The 25,830-nt window shown below is 35.9% G+C and overlaps 1 protein-coding gene across 3 annotated transcripts in view; it reads right to left on the bottom strand.

Annotated features, from left to right (window-relative positions):
* Positions 1 to 23,341, bottom strand: part of XIRP2 (xin actin binding repeat containing 2) — a 316,801-nt gene extending 293,460 nt beyond the window's left edge. For all 3 annotated transcript variants that reach the window (XM_055123445.1, XM_055123446.1, XM_055123444.1), the window contains exon 1: positions 22,938 to 23,341. In XM_055123445.1, the coding sequence (XP_054979420.1) occupies positions 22,938 to 23,341 (404 nt within the window). The remainder of the gene's footprint in view (positions 1 to 22,937) is intronic.
* Positions 23,342 to 25,830: the final 2,489 nt, after the last annotated feature.

Here is a 25,830-nt window from a genome sequence, read left to right as displayed (position 1 = left end):
CAAGCTCTGAACATCCTCAGGTGTGCTACCCCCAAATATTTTAAAAGTATATTTTTAAAAAAAGTATTTTCTGAGCTAAAGCAGTAGTACAGCAGATAAGATGTTTGCCTTGCATGTAGTGACCCAGCCTTCAATTTCTGACACCATATAGGGTCCTCTGAATCCTTCTGAGGTGATCCTTGTGTGGAGAGCCAGGGGTAACCCCTGAACCAACTAGATGTGGCCAAAAAATTTTAAAAGAAAAATAATTTCCTGGTCAAGAGAAAAAATATAAACTTCCTTCTTTTTTTTGAGATTTAATGATAAATTTTATTTTCTCACCCTATATTCTAGAGAAGACCAATTGATACAGAAATTATAACTAAAATTGCCCCTCTTCTTAATGAAAATTAGATTTTAAACTGAGAGGATTAAATTTTAAACTCCTTTTAAATTTAAATATTAAACGTCCTTCTTATCATAACAGTAAGGATAAATGAATCACTGTTTCAAAGTTAGATTCATGGGTACTGTAGCACTGTAGCACAGTCATCCCATTGTTCATCAATTTGCTTGAGTGAGCACCAGTAATGTCTCCATTGTGAGACTTGTTGTTAATGTTCTGGCATATCAAATACACTACAGGTGGCTTGCCAGGTTCTGCTGTGCGGGCAGTATACTCTCGATACCTTGCTAGGCTCTCCAAGAGGGACGGAGGAATCAAACCCAGGTCAGCTGCATGCAAGGCAAACGCCTACCCACTGTGCTATTGCTACAGCCCAGATTCATGGGATTATAAAAAAATTCTGAATGACTAATATTTATTGTAGCAATTTTATTCTCCCATTATTTTTAAATTTATCTTTTAAAAGAAAATTAAGATTAAATATGATTAAATGTGATTAAATACAGATGCAATGAAATACTGATAAAAATTCCAGTTATATTCTTCACAGAAATAGATCAAGTAACTAAAGCAATCTTGAGAAATATAAGCAAACCTGAAGACTTCAACCTTCCTGATTTCACATCGTATAAAAAATAATACTAGCACAAATATTTTGTTATTACCATAAAACACACAGTGGCATACATATACAAGATGTTAACTTATAACAAGGAGCCCAAACATATATTTTGGGAGAAAGTTCTTCTCTTCAATAGCACTGGGAAAACTGGATTGCCACTTGAAGAGAATGAAGTTTATCTTATAGCATCCAAAAGATGAAGTCAACTCAAAGACTTTTAATTTAAGACCTGAAATGACTGAACTCCTTGATAAAAAAAAAAAAGAGTATGTAAGTTCCCTGACAATGTCCTTGGCAATTTATTTTTTTGGATTTGTCACCAAAGTAAAAGTGAAAATGGTCAAATGTGATTAAAAAAAAAAGCTTTTGCTCAGCAAAAGAAATAATGAACAAAATAAAAACACAGCACATAGAATAGGGGAAAGATACATTCAAATCATTATCCAATAATGAAAAAAGATCCAATATATACAAGGAACTCATGCAACTTAATAGGAAAACAACATTAGTGGGCAAAGGATCTGAGTGGACACATTTCTAAAGAAGGCATCCAAATGTCACTACTCATGCTCAATGTCACCAACAATCAGGAAAATGAAAACCTACGTAAGTTCTCACCTCTCTCCTGTAGGAATAGCTAGTAAAAATTGAGAATATTCTGCATTACTTCAAAGGACAAAATTTTATTCAAAATATAGATATTCTCTGTATATACATTTTACTCAACATGAGAATTAACCTTCTAAGGAAGAGAGCCAATTGGCATTGGAAAACAGTATTTAAGTAAAGTACAAACTTCTAGAAACTGGAAACACTACAGGGAAGCTGGGTTGCCATCTGTTTTAGTAGAATACCCATCCCAACCTTGGGAGGAAGTTTGACTGAGTGACATTTGAGGATAGTTTTCTGTTCTGTGATTCTTATCATTTTATTTAAGCCATGTAATTGCTGTAACTCAGTGAAACTGGATTGCCTTTTGTTTTTAGTTATTGAAATGACACACTTAAGCTTGGGGATACCTTATTAATAACATTCACATTGCAACTATAGCAACTTCTTTGAAAGAATTTAGCTTTTAATTTTCAAATTTGGAAAAGCATTTCTAAGTAAAAAAAGATAAATGGAGGGGCTGGAGCGATAGCACAGCGGGTAGGGCGTTTGCCTTGCACGCGGCCGACCCGGGTTCGAATCCCAGCATCCCATATGGTCCCCTGAGCACTGCCAGGAGTAATTCCTGAGTGTAGAACCAGGAGAAACCCCTGTGCATCGCCGGGTGTGACCCAAAAAGAAAAAAAAAAAGATAAATGGAAAAGATCTCATTAGATATATACTTGTAAGACCTCTCTGAGCAACATGCCAGATCACTACAGGAAGAATGCTGGTAAAATATATTGCTATGGAAAAGGTATTTATTGTAAACTGATTTCAATTTTGCAGCTACTTTTACCTTACAAACATTAAAATTTATTTAGTATAGATTTTGTTTTGCTTATAAAGCATCTTTACTATAGCTACCACTCCTGAGTTATTATTAGTGCATTATAAGAATACAGGATGTATTTTTCTCTTAGTGAATGCTTTCTTTCTTTATTTCCACCCCCTTACATACTCTTTGAAATGATTATTGTCACTTACTTTTTTTTCTTTCCTCTACAAAAGAACTCATTTTCTAAGCACTGTTGGGAACCAAAACCTTGTTTTTATTTACTGATAAGGACTAATAGTGAGAATATGATGATTCAGCATAATACTATCTACTAACATTTCACTTTGAATACCTCAATGAGGTACATGGGTAATTGGCCCCTGATTACCTCTTCTAAAAAATGAAAAGGAAAGAAAAAAGATAAAGAAATAAAGGTAACCATTTTTCTAGTTTGCTATTTTTAATGCTGCAAATATCAATGAATGTGGGAGATAACATGTATTATTTATTGAGTCCTGCATCTGCTAAATTTATTTTCTCCTGCTTTATATGAGAATCTTTAAATACTATGGAAAGTGTGAGTTTAAACATTAGTATAAAATTAAAACCTTTTTGTAGGTTGAGAGATGATTTTTTAATTCTTTGATGGAAAAGACTGAAAGGACTATAAAATATCTGGGCCTCTATATGCTCCCCACTTCATTTTTCTTTAGGGTAGCAAGTGACAGTATGAGTCCCTTGGATCAATACAAGGGCCTGAGGGTTCTGTGATTCTTGGTCCCTAAAATACCTAGGAATACTTGGGCCACTCTGGTGGTGTTCTGGGACCTCCAGGTTTGCACCCAACATTATCCATTAGTAGGACCATTGGGGCTGGGATTGAAGTGGCCTAGTGGTATTCATGGCATTTTCTGTAACCTCTGTATATTTCTGAAACCCACCACTGCACTTTTGATACAGAACTGTAAAAAGTGCAGAATTAATTATCACACTCTTCTCTAAGGGTAAACTACCTCATTATTTTTCTAAAAGTAGGTAATTATTGACTATTGCTTAACATTTACTTAAAATGAAAGAATAGTTGAAGCATGAAGAAAGGCACTTTCTGAACCAAAGCTAGAGATGATTAGGTGTATGTTGGCAGTTGATGAAGTAGAGTTTCCTAAAGAGAACTGTACAACACAAAGACAAAAGCTCTTTCTAAAACTAGCTGCATATTCAGGACTACTATAAAATAATATAGAGGGGAAATGGAATAAATATAAATCAAAAATATAGTTTATTACAACTAGTTTGTTACAACTGTTAAGGATAGCTGATATAAAGGAACATTTAAAACAGAAAAAATGAATGTTAATCCCTCCCTGTACAATTTCATAAGATTCATCGATAAGGCAGTTCAAGTGGAGAAACAGGTTGTCCAAATTAGACAGGCTGGCATGCTGCCACAGAAGAGATTGCTTAGACTGAGTTGACCATATGCAAGGAACAAATGACATCAAGTTATCAAATGTCTACTGTCAAATGAGCAGAAGGTGTGCAACTATTACTGTAAGGTTACCTTGAAGCTGGCTCTTAATGATGGAATGTTAATAAGGATCATGATGGAATTGATAATGACAGGGACCACCTCATCTCAATAAGGACATTTTAACCACCTATTCGCAGATATTTGTATAACCACTACTTGCAGGGAATTTTGTTAAATAAAATCAAAGTTAAGAGAAGAATATTTCATGCGGATTCTGCTGTAAAATTCAAGTGGATAATCAAGATAGTTATCACTGGGTCATTTTTTAATGGAAAAGACACTACTAATAATTATTCTGGGGCATATGCATAAACCATGACTGTTCCCACAAAATGACACATGTGATTGCCAGATGAATGTGTTATTAATGATTTAACAAGAAAGAATTTGGGAATAGATTTTGAAAAATAATAGAAAAATAAAATAAATTACATGACAAAAAGAGAGCAATGTTGTAAATGAAGAGTACGTTAAAAATTGCACCCACGAATATAAAAATTTAAAAAGTCACATTAGCATTAGCACAAGCTAGCAAAAGAAAGACAATATAACAGAAGAGGAGCATCAAACCTTTACACACTCAATAGAATGTCTGGAATTAAAAACACCAAGAACTCAAATTTCTGGAGTGTTGAGGGAAAAAACTTGCTTTTGGTGAGAATGCAAAATGGTTCAACAACGTAAAACAATTTGTGAGTCACTTAGAATAATTAAAGTATTTTTATCATTCATTCCAATAATTAATCCTTAGATATATACCAAGTAATGTTTATAGCAGCTTTATTTATACTACAAAAACTTTGAAGAAACAACCAAGGCTGGCCATATATTACAGTGGATAAGCATTTGAGTTGCACATGCTCGACCTGGATTTGATCTCTCGCACCCCGTATGATTCTCTGAGCCTAGCTAGAAGTGATCCTGAGTGCAATCAAGTCTGAGCACCACAGGTTATGGTCTGAAAACAAACAATCCCCAAATTCAGGAACAACTAATATGCCCTTAAATAGATGAATGAATAAACTGGTACATTTGTACAATAAAGTACTCAAAAATAACAAAAATGCATACTTCTAAGTGGAAAAATCAGAAAGATTATATGTTGTATAATTCTAACTTTATTACTTTCTTGAGAAGACAAAACTTATGGAGAAAGTAATAGAGAATCAGTGGCCACTGGAGATTCAAATGAAGAGAAGAAAGAACGATAAGGATTTTTAGGCCACAGTAGCTACTGTATAAGTGATGTTATAATGATGGATACAACGTCATTAGCATTTGTTAAACCATAGAATGTACAATCCAAGGAATAAGTACTAATTTAATATGTGAGTTTTAATAATAATTTATTAAGAATGACTTGTTGATTTTAACATATAGTATCTCCACAATAAAATATTAGTAATAGGGAGTAAGAGTGCATGAGTATATAAAACCTCTCTACTTCACACTCTCTTTTTTCCCTGAAAACCTAAACTTTCTGGACCTGCTCTATTTGATTTTTCTTTCAAGTGCTTCTTCAGAAAAGGTTCATAGATAAATAATTTTACTAAGTCTTAATTTTCTTATTTGAATAATGGCAATACTGATCTAGTTAACTTATAGTATAGTTAATAAAATTAACAGTGAAAATATGTTTAAAATATTTTATATATGCCTGAAAAACAATGAATGTTCCATGACTTTTTAATTATATTTATTCAAAACACATAATTTATTTATGCTATATTTTATCAAAAGCAAGATGACATTGCTATTTTTGAAACCAAAGAAAATCCTGACAAACTAAGAAATGTCACTGACTACAAAAAGAATATAAATTTCAAAAGGTTCTAGTATGTGAAAATACATATATATCTTGAACTGAGAATACTTGATAGTGACCCTCAAAGTTTAAGACGTGATTTCTATGAATGTTTAGAAATAATTCATACAGAAAAACAGCTTTAAAATTCCATATTTAAAATGAAAACATGAATTTAGAGGGTACTCAGAGGGTAGTATTTTATTATTGTGGCTTCTGTATTGATATAGAGGTAGTTCACATACTTGCTCTATTACCCACCATATACCCTTGGGATAAGTCATTTAGCTTCTCTACCCTGTAGCTGTAAAATGGGAATAGCGATGCTTCTCTCTCCTAAAATGCTTTTGAATATTAAATGACAGCAATATCTATGAAGCCCTCAGCACAGTGCCTGATATATAGTGGTTAATAATGACTATTTATGAGCCATTAGGAGCAATACAGTGATTCATTTTCTAGATGCCTAAGGGAAGACCAATGCAAAGATGGGGTGAGACATTCAAAGAAAATCTCAAAAATGTATGGGCCCCGAGAAAACAGAATATGGCTATAAACCAAAGAGCATATTTGAAACATAGATCTCAGTGAATATACAATCACTGGTTCTGTATAAATAAGTCTCTTATTGATACTTGTTATTTTTAATTTACTTATAAAAGACTAAATATCAAAGAGTGCATATTAGTGTGGTGCTTGTGTATGTGCAGAAGCAAAAAGGAGAGAGCAGCATGTGCACGCAGGAGAGAGAGAGAGAGAAAGAGAGACAGAGAAAGAGGGTTTGTGGCATTCTGGGTTTTTGCTTTGTTATTGCCACTGTTTATCATATCTTAACCTTTTCCTGTTTATTTTGAAATATTTTAAGACATAAAGAAAACCTTGCCTCTAACACAAATAAAATCAAAAAGATATTAGACCTCATGGGACCAGAGAGATAGCACAAATGAGCAGGGTGCATGTGTTGCATGCATCCTTCCTGATTTCAATCGCTGATGCTCCATACCGTCCCATGAGCCCCACCAGGAGTGATTCCTGAACAGAGATAGGATGATGCTCTGACCACGGCTCGGTGTGGACCCCCAAATAAAAAATATCTTAAATTAGAAAATATTGATCAGAATTGTGAATATTTTATATCTTTTTGTCATTAGCAATGAAATACCTGATATCCAATCAAGGTTGAAATCAGAACATCTTGATTAATTTAAAGCATGCTCCTGACATGTTCCACAAATGTGGAAGAAAAAGAGAAATGTATGTGTTGTGATGCATTACCATGCTTTAGAGCAATCTGTCTCATAGAATCCAATAAATGACTCGCATTGACATAAAACAAGTTAGTACACTATTATGTACCATAAATCATCATATTTGGTAGTTGGTATAAATGAGAAACATTAATGGAGCTTGAATTTGTTTCAGGTGTTTGGAATGCATTTCATTTATTTAATACTACACATTAAATAAAGAAAGATCTTTCCAAGTAGGAAAATGTGTTAACTATTTGGTTTCCATACACATTATTATGAATGCTTAGGAGGTCTTCATTAAGTTTCAGATTGTTATTGGAAGACTGGTCAAAATTGAGACAGAAGGTAAAAGTTTCATTGTACCTCCATTCAGAATTGTGAAACCATACTGGAACCAAAATATCTCAAATTACATCTCTGATAGAAGATTCTCTACTTACAAATACAAACAGAAAGCATCTACATTTGTACAATAAGAGAAGTTTTGCTATATTCATCTGAGCTTTGACAGAGAAAATGACCGGAGAAAGAGCCTTGCGTTAAGGAAGTTTACCATTTGTCTGATGCAGAGGTAGAAATTTTAGGGACAATAAGGAAATCCAGACAGGTAGTGTGTGAAGAGCCCAGCCAGTGTATTGACGACTACTGGCGGCAAATTCTTCAAGTTTTCAGGTCTGACTTTGTCTGGACCCGGTGCTATATGCTTTTTTACCAAGGAAATGGCATGTTGGATTTCAGAAGGGAGAATGCTAGGAACGACATATCCATCCTGTGGAATTTGATATGTGGGCAGGTGGATGTGGCTATCAAAGAGATCCAAGTAGAAGTCGTGGATAACCTTTTCCATTGCCCTTCTGGAAGATATGATAGATCCATTAGGACGTTGGAGGGCAGTTATCCTGGTCTTATAGGTGGCGAAGGACAGGTGGGTGTTGCAAATATTTTTCCTGGCTTCTGCCGCATCAGTGAACATTGCTGCTCTTCTCTCTTTGAGGTCTTCCTTTATCCATTCTCTTCACAGCTTTGTGAGCACGGATGTTAGCTTGTGATTGCCTGAGACTTTGGCAGACAATGTTGGCAAAAGAGCTCGTGAGTTTCCAAAGACAGGCGACTTTTTGTGGCTTTCTCTATCTCTGCATTCCTTGCACAATCATGGAAGTGTTGAACCAACCAGTCAATTGTATTGCTTGTTGATGTTGTCAATGACGGCATCTTCCCATATTCTTGCAGTAGTGCCAAAGAGCTCCCAGTTGGTGGTCATTCTGGGATGTGTCTTCTTTGCAACCCTTTCTCCCTGCTTCGTGAAGTAGAATTTCACATGAAGGAGATAGTGGTCTGATCCAGTTTGGAATTTTGGGACAACAGAGCTATCATTCAGGCAAAACCTTTGATTGAATATGATGTGGTGAATTTTATTGTTGAACTGTCCACCAGGAGACTCCCATGTCCAGTGTTTATATTAGCCTTCTGGAACTGTGAGCAACCATAAATGGTCTTGGTCAAGATGATGAACTCAGACAGTTTCTAACCCTGTTCAATCTAGGTCGTGGGTCCCAATGTGGAGTTCTTCAGGTGACCTTCTTGGTCCTATCTTGGCATTAAAATCACAACAATGACCTTGTAGAAGGTGTGGTCTTCTTTATAGAACTTCTCCAGCTCCATGTAGAACTTCTCAACTTCTTCTTTGTTGTAGTTGTATGTTGGTATGTAGATGACAAAAATGGAAACTGCCGGCAACAAGTCACATCTATTCAAACATAAGCATCCATTCAGTTTGTTAGGCATTCAAACGAATTAATGCTCATGGCTAAGTTCATGTTGACAAGGACACCGGCACCACCTCCAACTCTGCTGTCGCATGTTCCAAGGAACAGTTCTTCTCCAGTTTCAAAAATGGAGTGATGTGATCAATGTCTTCTCATCTCAGTTAATCCTATGATGTCGTAATTGATCTGTGCTGGCACCATCAGGTCCTCGATGCATTCTTCACGTGCCATCATAGATGCATTAAAAATGCAAATAGACATTTCAGTCCTTCTTCTTTTTGGCAACCTAGTTTGGCCCTGAGGTTTTATCAGCCTTTCCTTGTTGGTCCTTCTTAATGCTGCTGTATTCAGGGCACTTCCAAGGTCAAGGGAATAAGGCCTATTGTTGTTATTGGTTTTGGCATATCAAATATGCCATGGGGAGCTTGCTAGGCTCTGCCGTGTGGGTGGGATACACTAGGTAGCTTGCTGGGCCCTCCAAGAGAGATGGAGGCTGTGTTGAATGCAAGGTTCCTTCCTAATGGAAACGAGCAGAACCATCCTACTGTATAAAAAGGGAGTCATCCACGAACATGGGCAACCATCTGCTTGTTGTCCGTCATCTACAAGTTATTCACTCAAGTCATCCTGAATAGGATTGGCAGAACACTAGATGAAGGACAACCATGCGAGCAAGCCAAGTTCCGAAAAAATATTCAGCATGATTGACCATATCCACACGGTGATCAAGCTCATTGAAGTTTTGCGAGAGTTCAAGATGCAGCTCTGGTTTAGTGTTCATTGATTTCAAGAAGGCCTTTGATTCTGTTGAGACTGAATCAGTCATTGAAGCCCCAGCCAAACAGGGTGTTCAAACTCAATACATCAGGATCCTCCATAAGCTGTATTATGGATACATCACCAGGATCTCACCATTCTATAAAGAAATGATCATGAACGTAAAGAGAGGGGTTCAGCAGGGTGAGATCATTTCACCGAAACTCTTCAGTGCCACTCTCGAGAATGCCATGTGATAACTGGAAAGGAAAGGAATGGGAATGAAGATAGATGGTCAGGAACTACACCACCTCTGCTTCACTGATGACATCATTCTCATCACATCAAATATCAGCCAAGCGGCACGAATGCGGATGACTTTGTTCGTGAGTGTGGAAAGGTTGGACTGCAGCTGAATCTCACCAAGACAATGTTCATGAGAAACGGACTAGTTCCTGATGTTCCATTTGCCCTCAATGGAACAAACATCTCCAAATGCAGCAGTTTTGTGTACCTAGGTCGAGAACTCAACATGACAAATGACCTGGCACCTGAGCTGCGCAGGAGGAAGAGAGTGGCATAGAACACCTTCAAGAACTTCAAAGAAGTGGTTAAGAGGACAAAGAACCTCTGCCTCTAGGCAGATCTTTTCGACTCCACCATTCTTCCTGCACTAACATATACCTCTGAGACCTGGGCCCTATGAAAATAGCAAGAATGCTATTTTGGTATCCCATAGAGGAATCGAAAGAACTATGATTGGAGTATCACGTTTCACTCAAGTGAGAGAAGGAATCCAGAGTTCTGACCTCTCTCGACAATCAAGAATCAGGGATGCTTTCTTGTTTGCCAAGGTGTTGAAAATCAGATGGGCTGGACCCGTAATTCGATTTAGAGATGACCACTGGACTAGAGCTGCTACCAACTGGATTATATGGGACGTCAAAAGACTGTGTGGCCACCCATCTACGAGATAGTCAGACTTCTTTGTAAAGACCCTGAATGAACAGTTTGAGGCTCTTCCTATTCCTGGAGCAAGCAGACACCATTGGGCTATACTAGCACGAAACAAGGATGAATTGAGACATTACTGGGGCCCGCTCGAGCAAATCAATGAGTAATGGGATGACAAGTGATACAAGTGAAGGAAATCCAATAAAAACTAATATGTTATATACCCATATTAATTAAGGCATTTTGTCAAGCACTATATTACAGAGACTGGATCTTATTCTTATATTATAAGGACTATAGATAGTTGTGGGCTGGAGCGATAGCACAGCGGTTGGGCTTTTGCCTTTCACGCAGCCTACCCGTGTTCGATTCCTCCACCCCTTTCTGAGAGCCTGGCAAGCTACCGAGAGTATTGCGCCCGCACGGCAGAGCCTGGCAAGCTACCCATCCATATCAGATATGCCAAAAACAGTAACAATAAATCTCTCCATGAGAGACATTACTGGTGCCCTCTTGAACAAATCAATGAGCACCGGGATGACAGTGACAGTGATAGATAGTTGTGCTGCTGGAATTCGAATCTGAGAAAACAGATTGTTTGAACTTCTTGAATTTGAGGCAATGACTTGGAAGGACTATAATCAAGGCTAGTTAACAAGAATATTGTTTAGAACAAAGGATCTAAATAACAATAAATATCGCTACAATGAAAAAACCACATTCTGCTCCTAAAAATACAGTGAAACCTAGTGAGGAACTGTTCCAGTATAAAGCTGCCCAGATATGTAGTTTCACATACTATTCTCTTTAAATACTCCTTGGTAGGAAAATTTTAACTGCCTAAAAACTGCCAAGGAACCTCTCTGATCTCTGCCACAGCAGGACCTTGTGCTCAGCTGGATGAGTTTGCTCTTCACTTCCTAGGTGCCATGCCTAATTTTCCTTCAATCTGAACTAGGAACTACCAGTTTCTTTGTATTTATTCAACAACGGTCTTCCTATTTTTAAAAAGTAATAGTCAACTTTTTTTAGGAAGTCCTACCTATGTGGATTTATGTGATGTTATTCATTCTTAAATTTGCATTCATAAATTTAATAATACCACAGGAGTGGTGCTTAGTCATTCTTAATAAATCATATCAGGAGATTCAATGCTATCAACATTATCCTTTTTATTAGTGATGATATTAATACTCAGTAAAGTTGGTTTCTTACAGTTTTCTTCACATGGATATGAAGTTTTACCTGACAAGGTTTGTAGAAGAAATTCCCATGTTGACTTCTTTCAGGAAACCATAAGATTAAATGTTAATGGTTAGAACATAATCTCTAAGGCCTTTGAAGGAAACAAATCCTGAATAGAACCCAAGATTTTCTATGCTTTCTAATACAAAGTTTTAGGTTTCTCCAAAAACAACCTAGGTTGAGATTCATAATCATATTTAGTCTATTACCACCTTTTCAGAAATAATACTATTCAGTATCCACCTAGAAATCTATGTTACTCAAGGGAACAAGGACTAGATAAATATTTCCGTGTGTAAAATTCTTGCCTTGCATGCAGCTGTCCCCAGTTTGGTGCCAAGAACAATATAAGGGTCCCCCAGCACTGCCAAGAACGATACCTCAGCATAGATATCATAGACAGCATAGCATAGATCCATCAGTAAACTCTGATCACTATTCCATAGGGCCAACCCATGCACTCAGAAAAATGAACAAATGGAAAGCATCCCTTAGAACCCCACAAGATCTGAGGCTACCTGTCTCATTTGTCACCAGTGATCTAGTGACCCTGCTGTGGGTGGTTTCATCCATGTTCTAAATACTGTGATCAAGTATTAAAATCGTTAAAAAGAAAACAGAAAAGAGTAAAGAGAATCATGGGTTTAATTAAATTTGAATTCAGTCAGTATTAATACTGACTAAAATTCTGCAAAAGGTAGGAATGGTAAAAGAAAATGGGTTTACAAAAGAGAAACAAAGGTGGCAGCAATATTCATATAACACAAGAGTGAAACCCTTGCTAGTCTTTCAAGTAAAATTTAAAAAAAATCCCATCTATTAACTGACAGCAGTTTTCCCAGTTGGAGGAGAGTCAATATTGCTTAACATCTTTCTGTAGCTATCAGCACTAAATTCTTTCACAATGTCATATTGTGACTGCATATATTACTGTGAGACAGAAATGAGATGAAGTGACAGTTTGCTTTAACAGTTCTAAAGCCATGTTAATGCATTCAGTTGAAATTTTACCAGCAGACCAGAGCTATCTTTCCCCAATTAACATAAAACATAGACAATAAGTAAAATATAAATTAGTGAAAAAACAACCAAAGAACTCTAATACAACTTTGACAAATTGTAATACTAAGAAAATGTTGTACAAAAGGAATCAAAACAGAGATAAAAATAAAGCTTATGAGAAATGTACACTGGTGGAGGGATGGTTGTTGGAATACTGTATGACTGAAATCCAATCATGAACAGTTTTGTAAAACATAATTAATTTAATTACTTAATTAAATTGTTTTTAAAATGAAAGGGAAATGCTAACAGCAAAATAAATAAATAAATGAATAGTATGTGTTTTTTTTTTAAATAAAGCTTAATAGCTGTAATTTATGCTTTGCCTACAAAAAGCCTGGGTCCAAATTTTTATATTTCACGATCCCCCAAGAACTACCAGGAACAGTCCCTGAGCCCTGATCCAAGCTCTTCCATGTGTGGCCCACATCCTCCACCCAAGCCAAAATGAAACAAACATCATGTCCCATTTTTATGATATTTTTGAAGTCTAAGCATAATATGTGTGTCTTATGAATTTGTATGCATACCATTGTGAGTATAAATGCATCTACTTATCATGTTAGGTTTCACTTCTTTGGGATTTTAATTCCTAAGTTTTTTTTCTAAAATAATTGGAAATGACAATAAAATTGGCAAAACCTCTCTAGGGATTTTTTCAAAACTACAATTTAACAAAACGTAGTTTTTTGTCTCCTCTCAAAATGGATTGTAGGTCATGTTGAAAAGTTTCACTAACATTTAGTCTAATGATTAGTCCATGAGAGTTCTCCCTGGTGCCTCTGAAATAGACAAAGGTGTCAGGAAAAATAGTATCCTTACCCAAGTTCCGTTCTACTTTTAGAAACTGCTTGCTTTTGTCTTTACAGAGACAAAAGCTTTAGATTAAATATTTCCTCTCAAATACTTGCACTGAGTTATAGATATTGTGGAATATATATCATATATATGATATATATAGTGCAGGGGTTATTATATGATATCTATAATATATATTGTAAGAGACCTGGGCCCTACGCAAACAGAATGAGAACGCTATTCTAGTATCCCAAAGAGGAATCGAAAGAGCTATGCTAGGAGTATCATATTTCACTCAAGTGAGAGAAGGAATCCGGAGTTCTGACCTCTGTTGATGGTCAAGATTCAGGGACGCTGTCTCATTTGTCAAGGCATCAAAAATCAGATGGGCCGGACACATAATGTGATTCAGAGAGGACCATTGGACTAGAGCGGTTACCGACTGGATTCCATGGGATGTCAAAAGACCACGTGGCCACCCACCTATGAGACGGTCAGACTTCTTCGTCAAGACCCTGAATGAATAGTTCAGTGAACAGTGATACAGTGACAAGTGATTATACCAATTTTATCCACAAAAAAATTCATAATATGAGTTTCTCACTTATTAGGTATGAAAGTTAAATAGCAATGTGTTAAAATATTAATTCAAGTTTATACAATAGGGAGTGACCCTTGATTATCAAATATTATGCTTTTATATACTATCCTGGAACCAAAATCATGCTTCTGTATAATATGTACTCTAAAAATAAATAAACAATTTTTATCATTGAACAGTTCACTTCAGCTCTACAAAAAATAGTTGTTGTTTTTTTGTTTTATAGGAAAACACATGGAAAATCTCAATTCTTAATAGATGCTAAAATTCCTTCTATAGAAAAAAATATTTATCTGACCAATTTTGAGAGTTCGGTGGACTTTTTTTGGCAATATTTTTCAAGTCTGTAATAACCCGATAGCCCTTGCCATGTCAAGTTATTTTACAAAATGCATCATGCTTGGGAGATATTATCTCATAAACATTAATGAAAAAGGAAGACAGGAGATAGAAGACTTTGTCTGGAAGTAAGAAGTACTTTTTGCTCTATCTTAGAGATAAACTAATCGTTTGTCCCCAGATTTTTGAATTTTAGAAGCAAACATAAGTCTAAGCATCTAATAAAATGATTTTGAGTAGAAGCAGAATGAACGTCATCATTCAGCTGTACTTTTAAAGACCTAATTTTGTGCAGTACTAAAAAACAAATGACAAATTGTCATGATATGAAAAACCTTAGGCTTTTATTATTGGAGAGAATGAAAATAACAGTCTAGAAATTATACCATATTTAATTATTTATATCCTATTAAAATATTGATGCACATGGACATCTATGTCCCTTAACTCTGTGTGTGCTCACCTTCCTCTCTGTGCCTTCTATCAGAGTAAATTGAATAGAATGATTGCTTCTTTTTGTTTGTTTGTTTAACGCAACCTATCTCCCCCCATGTGCTTTCTTTTTTTGATCAAGTTCAGCTTATAGCCGATTAATGCTTTTCAAAATATGCCAAATCAGTGGCAGAAACAGTCTCTGTTGGAACATTAGGAAAACTTAACCTGATTCCTCAAGTCGTGTTTTAAGGGAAGATCTTAACTGCGCATTGTTAAACCACTCGGAATCAATCAGTAACATATTTTAAAATTCAGATCACTTACACCATTTGGATCTGAAGAGATATAGAATAAGGGAAAAATTAATTAATCGAATCAATAATTCTTGTATTTTGAGTAGGATCATCATGAAGATTGAAGAAATCATTTATTTAGATATCGCAGTATTTCACTATGATCAGCAACTGGAATCTTGAAATCAGTAGTAGATATATGCAGTCTTCTGGTACCAATATATTCTTCCCAATCCACATCATTTAAAACTCAGATTCATTACTAATAATGTTGCTGAGTTCCTTAATATCATAAACATACATAACTTCAACGACAAGTAGAAGAAAGTCAAATTACTACTTTCAAACTGTGCAGTGATAAGTACATAAAATATACTTATCGGAAAACACCAAAATCATAATATACTTAGCTGTTTTAACTGTTCTAAAGTACCTAAAATAGTATTAATTTCATTAGTTTTCTTTCATGGCTTTAACTCATGGCCACCAACCTAGTGACATAATACATACATTTTAGTCTTATAGTTCTGTAAACTAAGGTCATAAATAAGTTTCACTGTTCTGAATTCTAGGTGCCTGAGGGCCTTCATTCATTTTGGATGGTGTAGGAAGGAACTTGTTTTGTCAGTCTCGAAAGGCTGGTCACATTCCTAGGCCTTGCACTCTACCTCCAATATTTTCCATTGTATGTTTAACTCATTAACGCTAACATTCCCATATTTCTCTTTTAAAAACCAGTTCTTACCTGACACAACTCAGGAAAATATTTGTGTTTAAAGGCCCTTAACTCCGTCCTCATGTTTGCAAGTTCCTTTATGCATGTCAAACAACAAATGTCCGATTTGGGGATTAAGATATGGATATCTGTATAGTACAGTCACCTAATTGAATCTAAAGAGAAAGGCAGACTTAATTTTTGCCCACATATAGCTACCAACAAAGGTCAATTTGTGTAGGATATTCTTGGTGATTGAATTAATTTGTGGTATATCAAAACATTCTGGTTCTTTATTTTATTTGGAGGTTGGAGTGGGGCATACCTGTATGTGCTCAGCAATCACTCCTGGAGGGGATCAGGGAACCATATGTGGTACTGAGGATAAAATCCAAGTCAGCCATGTGCAAGGCAAGCATCTTATGTGCTGTGCTATCTCTCCAGTTCATGGAACATTTATGTTTCTTTCATAAAATATTTAGATAAATTTGCCTGAACCAGAGAATTATCAAAGAGGCAATAATTATCCCCGTCCTTGTATTCAATTACTTTTATAAATATGAGTTTCTTGTTCCTCTCATCAAGAAATGGAGACAAGGGGCCAGGGAGAGAACTCAGTGGTCAGAATTAGAGGCCTTGTAAATACAAGGATCTGAGTACCACAACTGTCCCCTGCATCCTCCTGAGCAATTCTGGGAGTGACCATGGTTGTTCCCAGAACCACAACACCTGAGCAATGTCTTTTTCCCAGACCCAAACATTTAACCTTCAGGCCTAGTTGATGGAGAATCACAGGGAGTGAGATTTTGGCCCCCTACTGAGAACTACTTAGGAAGTCTCCCCATTTGGGAAAAAAATAAAAGAGACATGGAGCTTATTTCAGCACAACATTAATGTGGCTTGTTTTGTGAATGCTTTAGCCAGCAGAATATGGAAGTAATCTTATATTTGAGTCCAGGTCTCTAGAGGTCTCATACAGTTTCACTTTTCTCTTAAAACTGCTGGGAGTAGTGCTTAATCAGAGTACCCCAATGGAAATGGAATAACTGAGTTAGGACTGAGCTGAGTTCCATCACTCTGAGGCTATTCTAAATCAGCCAGTCCTTAGTTCACTCAGCATGACTGAGAAAAGTGTTCCGAGCTCACCATAGACTGAAAAAACATAATAAATGACTATTGTTTAAAACTGCTAATTTGGGAGTGGCTTTGTTACAAAGCTAGTGCTTTAAACAGCAATGTTTTTTATTGTTCTAAATAGCTATTTTTTAGTGTTGCAAGTGTATGTTTCATTATCTCCAAGATTTATAATCTTATAGCAAATTCTTGTAAATACTTATAAAACTTCTAAAATCTTGTTCCAAGCCATTTGTTTAGGATAATGCCTATGTGAATTTTTGACATTGAATTGCCGTCTGCTTCATGAGCATAAAAATCTTCAGCTGAAAAGTTCATTCTTGGTTGTATTATAAGACATCTTATAAGTGAGAACAATAGGTTATGTTATAACATTATAAAATGCTAACAGGTAAAATTATTTTGAGCTTCTCAATAATATTCTATTATAATTATATCTGGATAAATTATTTAAAAAACAGAATTGTAGTTTAGAAGTTGATAGGATCTCTCTATAACGAACTTATATACTTATAAAATTAAATCTATCAGGGTCAGATAGCTATTATAGCAGGCAGGGTGTATGGCTGCACAAAGACACAGACAACAGGGGTTCAATCCCCAAAACCCTTTATGGTCTCCCAGGTCCTGCAACAAGTGATCCTGAGGAAAGAGTTAGGAGTAAGCCATGAGCACTGCTGAGAATGGTCCCCCAAATAACATAAAACAATAAAAAAGAAACTTGGTACTTTGTAGTTCCTTTTTCCAGCAAACAAATGCTTTTCTAAATTCAGCTATCCTTAACATGGGCACTTGAAATATAATGACATATTTCTCTTACTTTTTCTTGAGATAAGCACAGCGGGTAGGGCATTTGCCTTGCACATGGCCAACCTGGGTTTGATTCTTTTGTCCCTCTCAGAGAGCCTGGCAAGCTACTAAGAGTTTCCCGCCCGCATGGCAGAGCCTGGCAAGCTACCCATGGTGTATTCAATACGCCAAAAACAGTAACAATAAGTCTCACAAAGGAGATGTTACTGGTGCCCACTTGAGCAATTTGATGAACAATGGGACAACAGTGCTATGACAGTGCTGCAGTGCTACTTTAAACAAATACATATTGCAATTTTTAACTATACATAACATTAAGTAAAATATTGCACCCCTTTATAGTATATAAGTTCTAAATTTTATTTTAATAACTTCATAAAATAGTTTTCTAAATGAATACCTATAGTTATAATTTCTCTTTAAAGCATCATTGAAATGTAGTTTAATGTTTATTATTGTTGAGATTATTTGCTAATTATAAGAACATTCCATATCTGAAACAATTTTCTGTCCTTGCTTCAAATATCATTAGTATTGAATACCTTTCCCCATATCACCAACATTTCAATAAGAATCTCCATAAATGTCACAGTTACAAAGCAGCTAGAATATTTTTACATGATTTATGTAAATAAATATCATCTCATTACTTATAATAAAGATTAAATTTTTTACATGAAGAAGATAAAATGTTCTATAGAAACAATGGGTTCAAAGGCTAAGTTGCATAATATTGTTATGTTTCAGTGTGAAATATATAATTCAAAATTGAATTGAGCTAGGGTAATTTTGACACACCAAACAATATAACAATATAACAATATAACATAAGACTTAATTGAATTGAAGCAAATTAACATATTTTGGGGCCACCAGAACTACTTCCAAACACCTGAGGTATCCCAAACTGTGCTCAGGGCAGTGTGTATGGTGTCAGTGATAGAATCCAGGCCCTCACACCTGCAAGTCACAAGGCTTATGCCATATCCCTTTTCTGGCCCCTTTTTACTTCTTTTTTTTAAAAATTTATTTATTTTATTGAATCACCCTGTGGAAAGTTACAAAGCTTTCAGGCTTATGTCTCAGTTATACAATGATTGAACAGCCGTACCTTCACCAGTGCACATATTCCACCACCAAAAATCCCAGTATACCTCCCACCCCCAACCCCCCACCCCCGCCTTTGTAGCTGATAAATTTCACTTCACTTTCTCTTTACCTTGATTACATTCCATATTTCAACACAAAACTATTGTTGTTGGAGTTTTCCCCCAAAAAAACAGCCCTGCTGAAAAGGAAGCATCTGATAATCAGTTTTCCATTGCTGAGAATGAAGAGATATGAAGTTTGGGATTTCTGTATTTTAGTATTTTAGTAACTAAGTCCAGGGAGATTTATGTTAGAAATTGCATCATTTCCCTTCCTGGGCCAGCATGGGGCTATGGCTTAGTTCACAGTCTAGAGACATTTCTGCAAGCAGCTGCTGGTACGAAAAGTAGTCTAGCTGCCTCTGGATCGTGGTCGATCAGCCACAGAGCGGCCCCACAAACGTGTGGCCACCCGGGTTGAATCTTGGCAGAGCCCCTTTTAACTTCTTTTTCTTCTTTAAGTCTTATGGAATTTATGTAGAAAAGTTTTGCAAATATTACTATTATTCTACCCACTCTGTGGGTAGAATATTCCTTTGTCCCTCTCAGAGAGCCCGGCAAGCTACTGAGTGCATCCCACCCGCACGGCAGAGCCTGGCAAGCTACCTGTGGCGTATTCAATATGCCAAAAACAGTAATAACAAGAATCATAATGGAGATGTTACTGGTGCCCACTTGAGCAAATTGATAAACAACGGGATGACAGTGCTACAATGATACTAATTCATTATGTAATGATACATAATTCATTATGTAACTAGATTTTAAGATCACATTTTGTCTACTGTAGATGAGAAAGTTCTGTGTCTGTGAACAATCCATGTTCAATTTACTAAGGTAAATACCATACTATAATGTAAACTATTAGAAAACTTACTAAAAATTCTGATCAAATTTCACAATTGCAAGCTAAATGCTGATTATAATACATATAATATGCATAACATTATATATGCATACAATTTATTACCATAATTATTTTTATGGCCACTAGACACAAAGTAATATATCATATAAATAGTAATAATTTTGTATTCAACCATATATCATTATTAAGGCTTCATTTTTCTTACTACTTCATTGAAACAGATACGAGAACGCCAAATGAGGATACTCTATATTACATAATTTATAAAAATAATTTTTCCTAAATTTGACTGTTTTTCCTGTTAATTACCTTTGGTGAACATACAAAAGAGTTATATTATAGACAGTGTAATGAAAGAAAACTTTTCTGAGAGCCATTACTTTTCCTAAGTTAAAAAATTGACATTTTTTTGTACAAAATGAGAGGGACAGACATAGAATGCCTGCACTAGTTTGTGGAATATAAAATAACATAATATGAGACTAACACCCAAGGACAGTAGAGGCAAGGGTTAGGAAGATTGCTCTGTGGTTGGAAGCCTGTCTCATGTGCTGGTCGAGAAAGCAGCTGGAATAGAGACAGGATCACTAAGTCAATGATGGTTGGAGGGATCGCTCAGGATGGGAAATGTGTACTGAAAGTAGTTAAGGAACCAAACATGATGTCCTCTCAGTATCTATATTGCAAACCATGATGCCCAGAAGCAGAAAGAGAGTAAGAGAGAAATTGTTAATTGGTGGTGGAAAATGTACACTGGTGGAAGGATGGGTGTTTGATCATTGTATAACTAAAACATAAATATGAAAGCTTTGTAACTGTATCTTAAAGTGATTCAATTTTTTAAAAATGACATTCTAAATGTCTCTATTGAGTGTATCCCAGCCCCTAGACACATAAATAAAAGACACTGTGAAAATACAAACAAAAAATATTTTGCTTAAAGAACAAAAGGAAGAAATAAAAGATTTCAGAATTTGGTTATTTTCTTTTATTTTTTAAGGAATTTTTAACTTTCATTAGACCCTCACTAATATTATATCACGAACGTTATTCTTATTAAACTAAATCAAATTATTCAATGTATAGAATTGTCTCATTGGAACTATCATATACACATCAATAGGGACACTGGGAACAAGTTTTGGTAAACAAATTCATTTCAAAATGTATTTCATTTCTGTGAAAAATCTTTTCTGAAGGCTGATTACCCATGAACAAGTATATAAATGTACCTTTCTGATCACTGACAATAGGTTAAAAAATTAATAAAGCATGTGGTTTGCTTTCCAACAGAAAGCCTGAAATCATTTATTAACTATTTTTCAAATTCAGCTAGCATCTCTTATGTAGGTAACTTAATGAGTATAATAAATTCAAAGAATTCCAGTTTAAATTGTAGTTTCTCTAAATTGACAACAGAAGCTCACACGCAGCCTTTGTTAACAATGTGGCTAATACTGTTTCCTGCATTTGACTATTTAACTAATATACAACTATATTTTTGATATAATATACACCATATTCATTGAGGCATGAAGAACATCTATCACGAAAATTTCCAGGTTCTGTATTTAAATATATTATCAATATCCTCACAAAATTCCTTTACCTTATTAGGTTAAGGGACTGGAGCGACAGCACAGTGGGTAGGGCGTTTGCTGGGTACTATTCCTCCATCCCTCTCAGAGAGCTCAGCAAGCTACCAAGAGTATCCCACCCATATGACAGAGCCTGGCAAGCTACCCATGGCATATTCGATGAGCCAAAGACAGTAACAGCAGGTCTCACAATGGAGACATTACTGGTGCCCTCTCAAGCAAATCGATGAATAATGGGATGACAGTGCGACAGTGCTATTAGATTAAGATGTTTAGAATGGCAGGGGTGGGGGGTGTATGTTGCTTACCTTGCATGTGGTTGACTCTGATTTGATCTCACAGATAATATATGGTCTCCTAAGAACCGCCAGGAGTGATTCCCGAGCACAGGGCCATGATTTAACCCTGAGCACAGTCCAGTGTTTTCCAACCCTTAACACTTCCCAGAAAAAGACAATTGGGTTCATAAGGTCAAGTGTCATGATCCTCACAAAGAAAACAGCATATTTGGAGAGACATTTTATTAAAATGTGCTTCTAAATCTATCCCTTATTTACCATCATTCCTGAAAAAAACCCACTGGGTTCTACTTAAATGCAGCATTTAAGTAGAATTTGTTCATTTGTTAGATGTAGATTAAGTAGAATAAGTTAATTTGTTAGATGTTTGAAATACCAATGGTATAAGAAATCATCACTCACAAACTGAGGGGTGAAAGGAGGTAAAGTAATATGCATGATACTCTTTCTGTATAATACTGCAGACCACAGTGCCTAAAAGGAACAGGAAAATGAGGAGAGAGATAGAGAGAGAGCCACAGAGAGACAGAGATAGAGATAGAGAAACAGAGAGAGACACAGAGAGAGAGAAAAAAGAGAGAGAGAAAATGAGAGAAGAAAAGTGTGTGCCATAATGGCAGACTATGGGGAGGGGGATGGGAGGACGTTGGCAGGAGGGAATTAGGGGATATTGGTTGTGGAAAATGTGTACTGGTGAAAGAATGAAGGGTTGGATGTTAGAACATTGTATGACTGAGAGTCATGAATAACTTTGTAACTATATAGGTCTTGGATGATTCCATTTAAAAAGAAAGAAAAAAATAAGAAAGAAAAAAATTATCCCTGGTTCAACAATAAGTAACTGGTGGAGATAAAGTGAGTCCATATAGACACATCAACATGATAGCCTATCAGAACTGTTTTTGTGAGAATAACAGAAGGTTGAGCACTCATTAGCAAAAATCACAGAAGTCAATAATAGAGGATGCCACACTTCATACTCTCTTACATTGTTGTTCAATGCATACCTTTAAAATGAAGAATAAAGCATTACAGGCTTAAAAACGAATGGCTAGACTAAGCACTCACAATGAATTACTTCTTACCTTTTGAACACACTCCTCTTGTCCTGAAGGCCTTTTTCCACTCCTAGGAGTCTCAAACACACTCCTCAGTTCATCAAGAGCAATAGAGAAGCGTTCAATTCTGCGCCGACCTCTCACAGAATCCTCTTTCAGCACTTGGGGCTGGCCATGTTCTCGGGAGTTGTCTCTCTTGTCCTTATGACCGTGCTCTTCTGGCTCTGAGGTCAGCAGCTCCTCTCTGGCTCTGTCGTTGAGACTAGGACAATCTGCCGGTGCTGCGGCTAGCATTACCTCCGCTGCAGTTTCAGGCGATTTGCTTTCTTGAGGCTGGAAGAGTCTACAACGACTGCCTCCAGGACAGCACTCACTTTTCTGGTAATCATTGGATTCCCATTTCTTCCTCAGAAGGTTTAAAGAACCCTTCTGCATTGGGAACATGGATGACTCCAAATTGTCCTGCAATATCAAGAGTTCTTTCATCAAACAAGTGCTCAGAAGTGAGACATTTGCAAAAACTGGGTTTAGGAGTTCCATCTCAGGGTTGCTGTCTTTCTGTGTAAAAATCTGCTTTCTAAATAACGTTTGGCCTATGATTTAATCCTATTAAATTATGTCAGTTAGACAGAAATTAGGTTAAGGAAAGGATTGATTTATTTCACCTTTAAGTGTTAGAGAAGGTCATCAGAGGCTGCAACAATGACTGACTCATGAATTAGACCCAAGCAATACGACACTTCCTATTGCTTCTCTACTTTTGGAACATGCATTTGGCTCATGCTTATGTACTAAAATTTGTTTCAGGGATGAAACTGTGAAAGAGTGCGTTGTTGAGAATTCCTGGACTATATGTGTGACAAAATCTAGTTGAAGTCACCACCCAAAACTGGGCAATGTGGACGTTGATTTGTCGAATGACTGTCTAAGAATATTCTCAGTAGGCAAGTATGCTTGCATATTTAAAACTGCTATCAATATCACGGAAGAGCCTGGCAAGCTCCCCATGGCATATTTGATATGCCAAATACAATAATAATAACAGGTCTCATTCCTCTGACCCTGAAAAGAGCCTCCAGTTGTTGGGAAAAACAAGTAAAGAGAGGCTTCCAAAATCCCAGGGCTGGAACAAATGGAGACTTTTCTGGCACCTCCTCGAGTAAATAGATGAACAACAGGATGACAGTGATACAGTGATACAGTGATCTATCAATATGGAGTGTTCTGCTCTTTCTTTCATCTCTTTCACTGTAATTTTTTTTTTGTTCTCCCTGAATAGGTCAATTTCAAACTGTACCTAGTAAACTCATTGTAAATGTTGTGAACCAATATGTTGACATTTAGATATAAAAACAGAAAAATCAGGGACTGGAGTGATAGCATAGCTGGTAGGGTTTTTCATTGCACTCGGCTGACCCGGGTACGATTTCCAGCATCCCATATGGTCCCCTGTGCACTACCAGGAGTAATTCCTGACTGCATGAGACATGAGTAACCCCTGTGCAACGCCAGGTGTGACCCAAAAAGAAAGAAAAAAAAGAAAAAACAAGGAAAATTGCTTTTTAAAATCTGTATTCTAGAATAGATCAGCAACTATTTACAATAGGAAAATGAGACCAAGTTTATTCATTATGTTTTATTCTGAGAAAAAATTTAATTTAGAAAGTCAAACTTTAAAGAAAGAGAATTTGTTTTCTGCAGACAAAAAGTTCAGAGCTCTTTTTGAAATTGTTGTTTCCTGAAAATGTCTTGAAATCACATCGCAAGTAATAGACCAAGAGCTAACACTTATTAAATTTTTGTTTTAAGTAAGAAAATTGATAACTTTATACATATATTTTATTTTTGATCACAATATTATCATTTAGTTGTTACTGTTAATATTAGTATACAGATAAAGGAATTGAGAGTTCATTTGCATTAAGTTCTGAGAGATAGAATCCAGATGGGGAACTCTCTTGAATTTTCCCTCTAATCAATAAAGAGTAATATCTTATTTAACACTTTCATGCAGAATTCATGTCTTTTGCTGAAACTGGTTAGAATTTTACCTTATTTTAGAGTCCTTTTATGAATGTAAATAAACTAAAAAACAAAACCAAATGTACTCTTGTCAGAAACACACATCAACACAAAAATCATTATCAGAAGGACATACATCTCAGGATACAATTTTACAGTAGAAGCAGCTATTTTTTGTTAACCCGTACATGCTACACAGCAAGTCTAGTGCTTTAAAGGTAATTTTTGTTCATGAGGGATGATGCATTTTCCTGGAAAATTATTAGCACAGTGGGAATGGTGCACACTCTCACTTAGAGTAAGGCCTTGAAAACTTTTTCATTAAACAGTATTTTCCCTTACTATGTGAAATTTATGATGATATTTTCTACTCTGATATCCTTTACTTTAAAAATTGTTTGCTACTGACTAAATTGATTTAATGGTCTACTAATGGTTCATGGACTGCTGGCTAGCTCTATACTTACAGCAGGAGTTCAATCCTTGGTTGGGTTTTACTGACTGTGATCTTGCAAAAGCTTCTTGGCTAAAATTGATTTATATACAGTGTGGATTTATTTTAAGAAATGCATTAGATAATGTATATAAAACTTCTAGTTTTTATTCGATATCCCCCAATAGCTATTCATTCCATTTCCAGCACTGTCTCTAGGTAAAATAACATTATTACAATCATTCAAATATTTATACCATACATGAGTATTATAGATATAAATGCTTGGTATATGATATTTTAAGCCACAAATCCATAGGTTGAATGGACTAGAGAAACTGGTCTTAATAATAGCACCAATTAATCAGTTTGCATTAGGACCTTATTATAGAAAATCTTTTAATAAAATTGTAGCACCAAATAAGACCTGAATATCTGTTTGGAAAAGGGATCAACACATGTTGAAAATTTCAATTCA

The sequence above is a fragment of the Sorex araneus genome, chromosome X, assembly GCF_027595985.1.
Source record: "Sorex araneus isolate mSorAra2 chromosome X, mSorAra2.pri, whole genome shotgun sequence".
In the NCBI taxonomy this organism is placed as follows: domain Eukaryota; kingdom Metazoa; phylum Chordata; class Mammalia; order Eulipotyphla; family Soricidae; genus Sorex; species Sorex araneus.
Note: the sequence above shows the minus strand (reverse complement) of the source record. Positions and strands in the feature narration are given on the sequence as shown.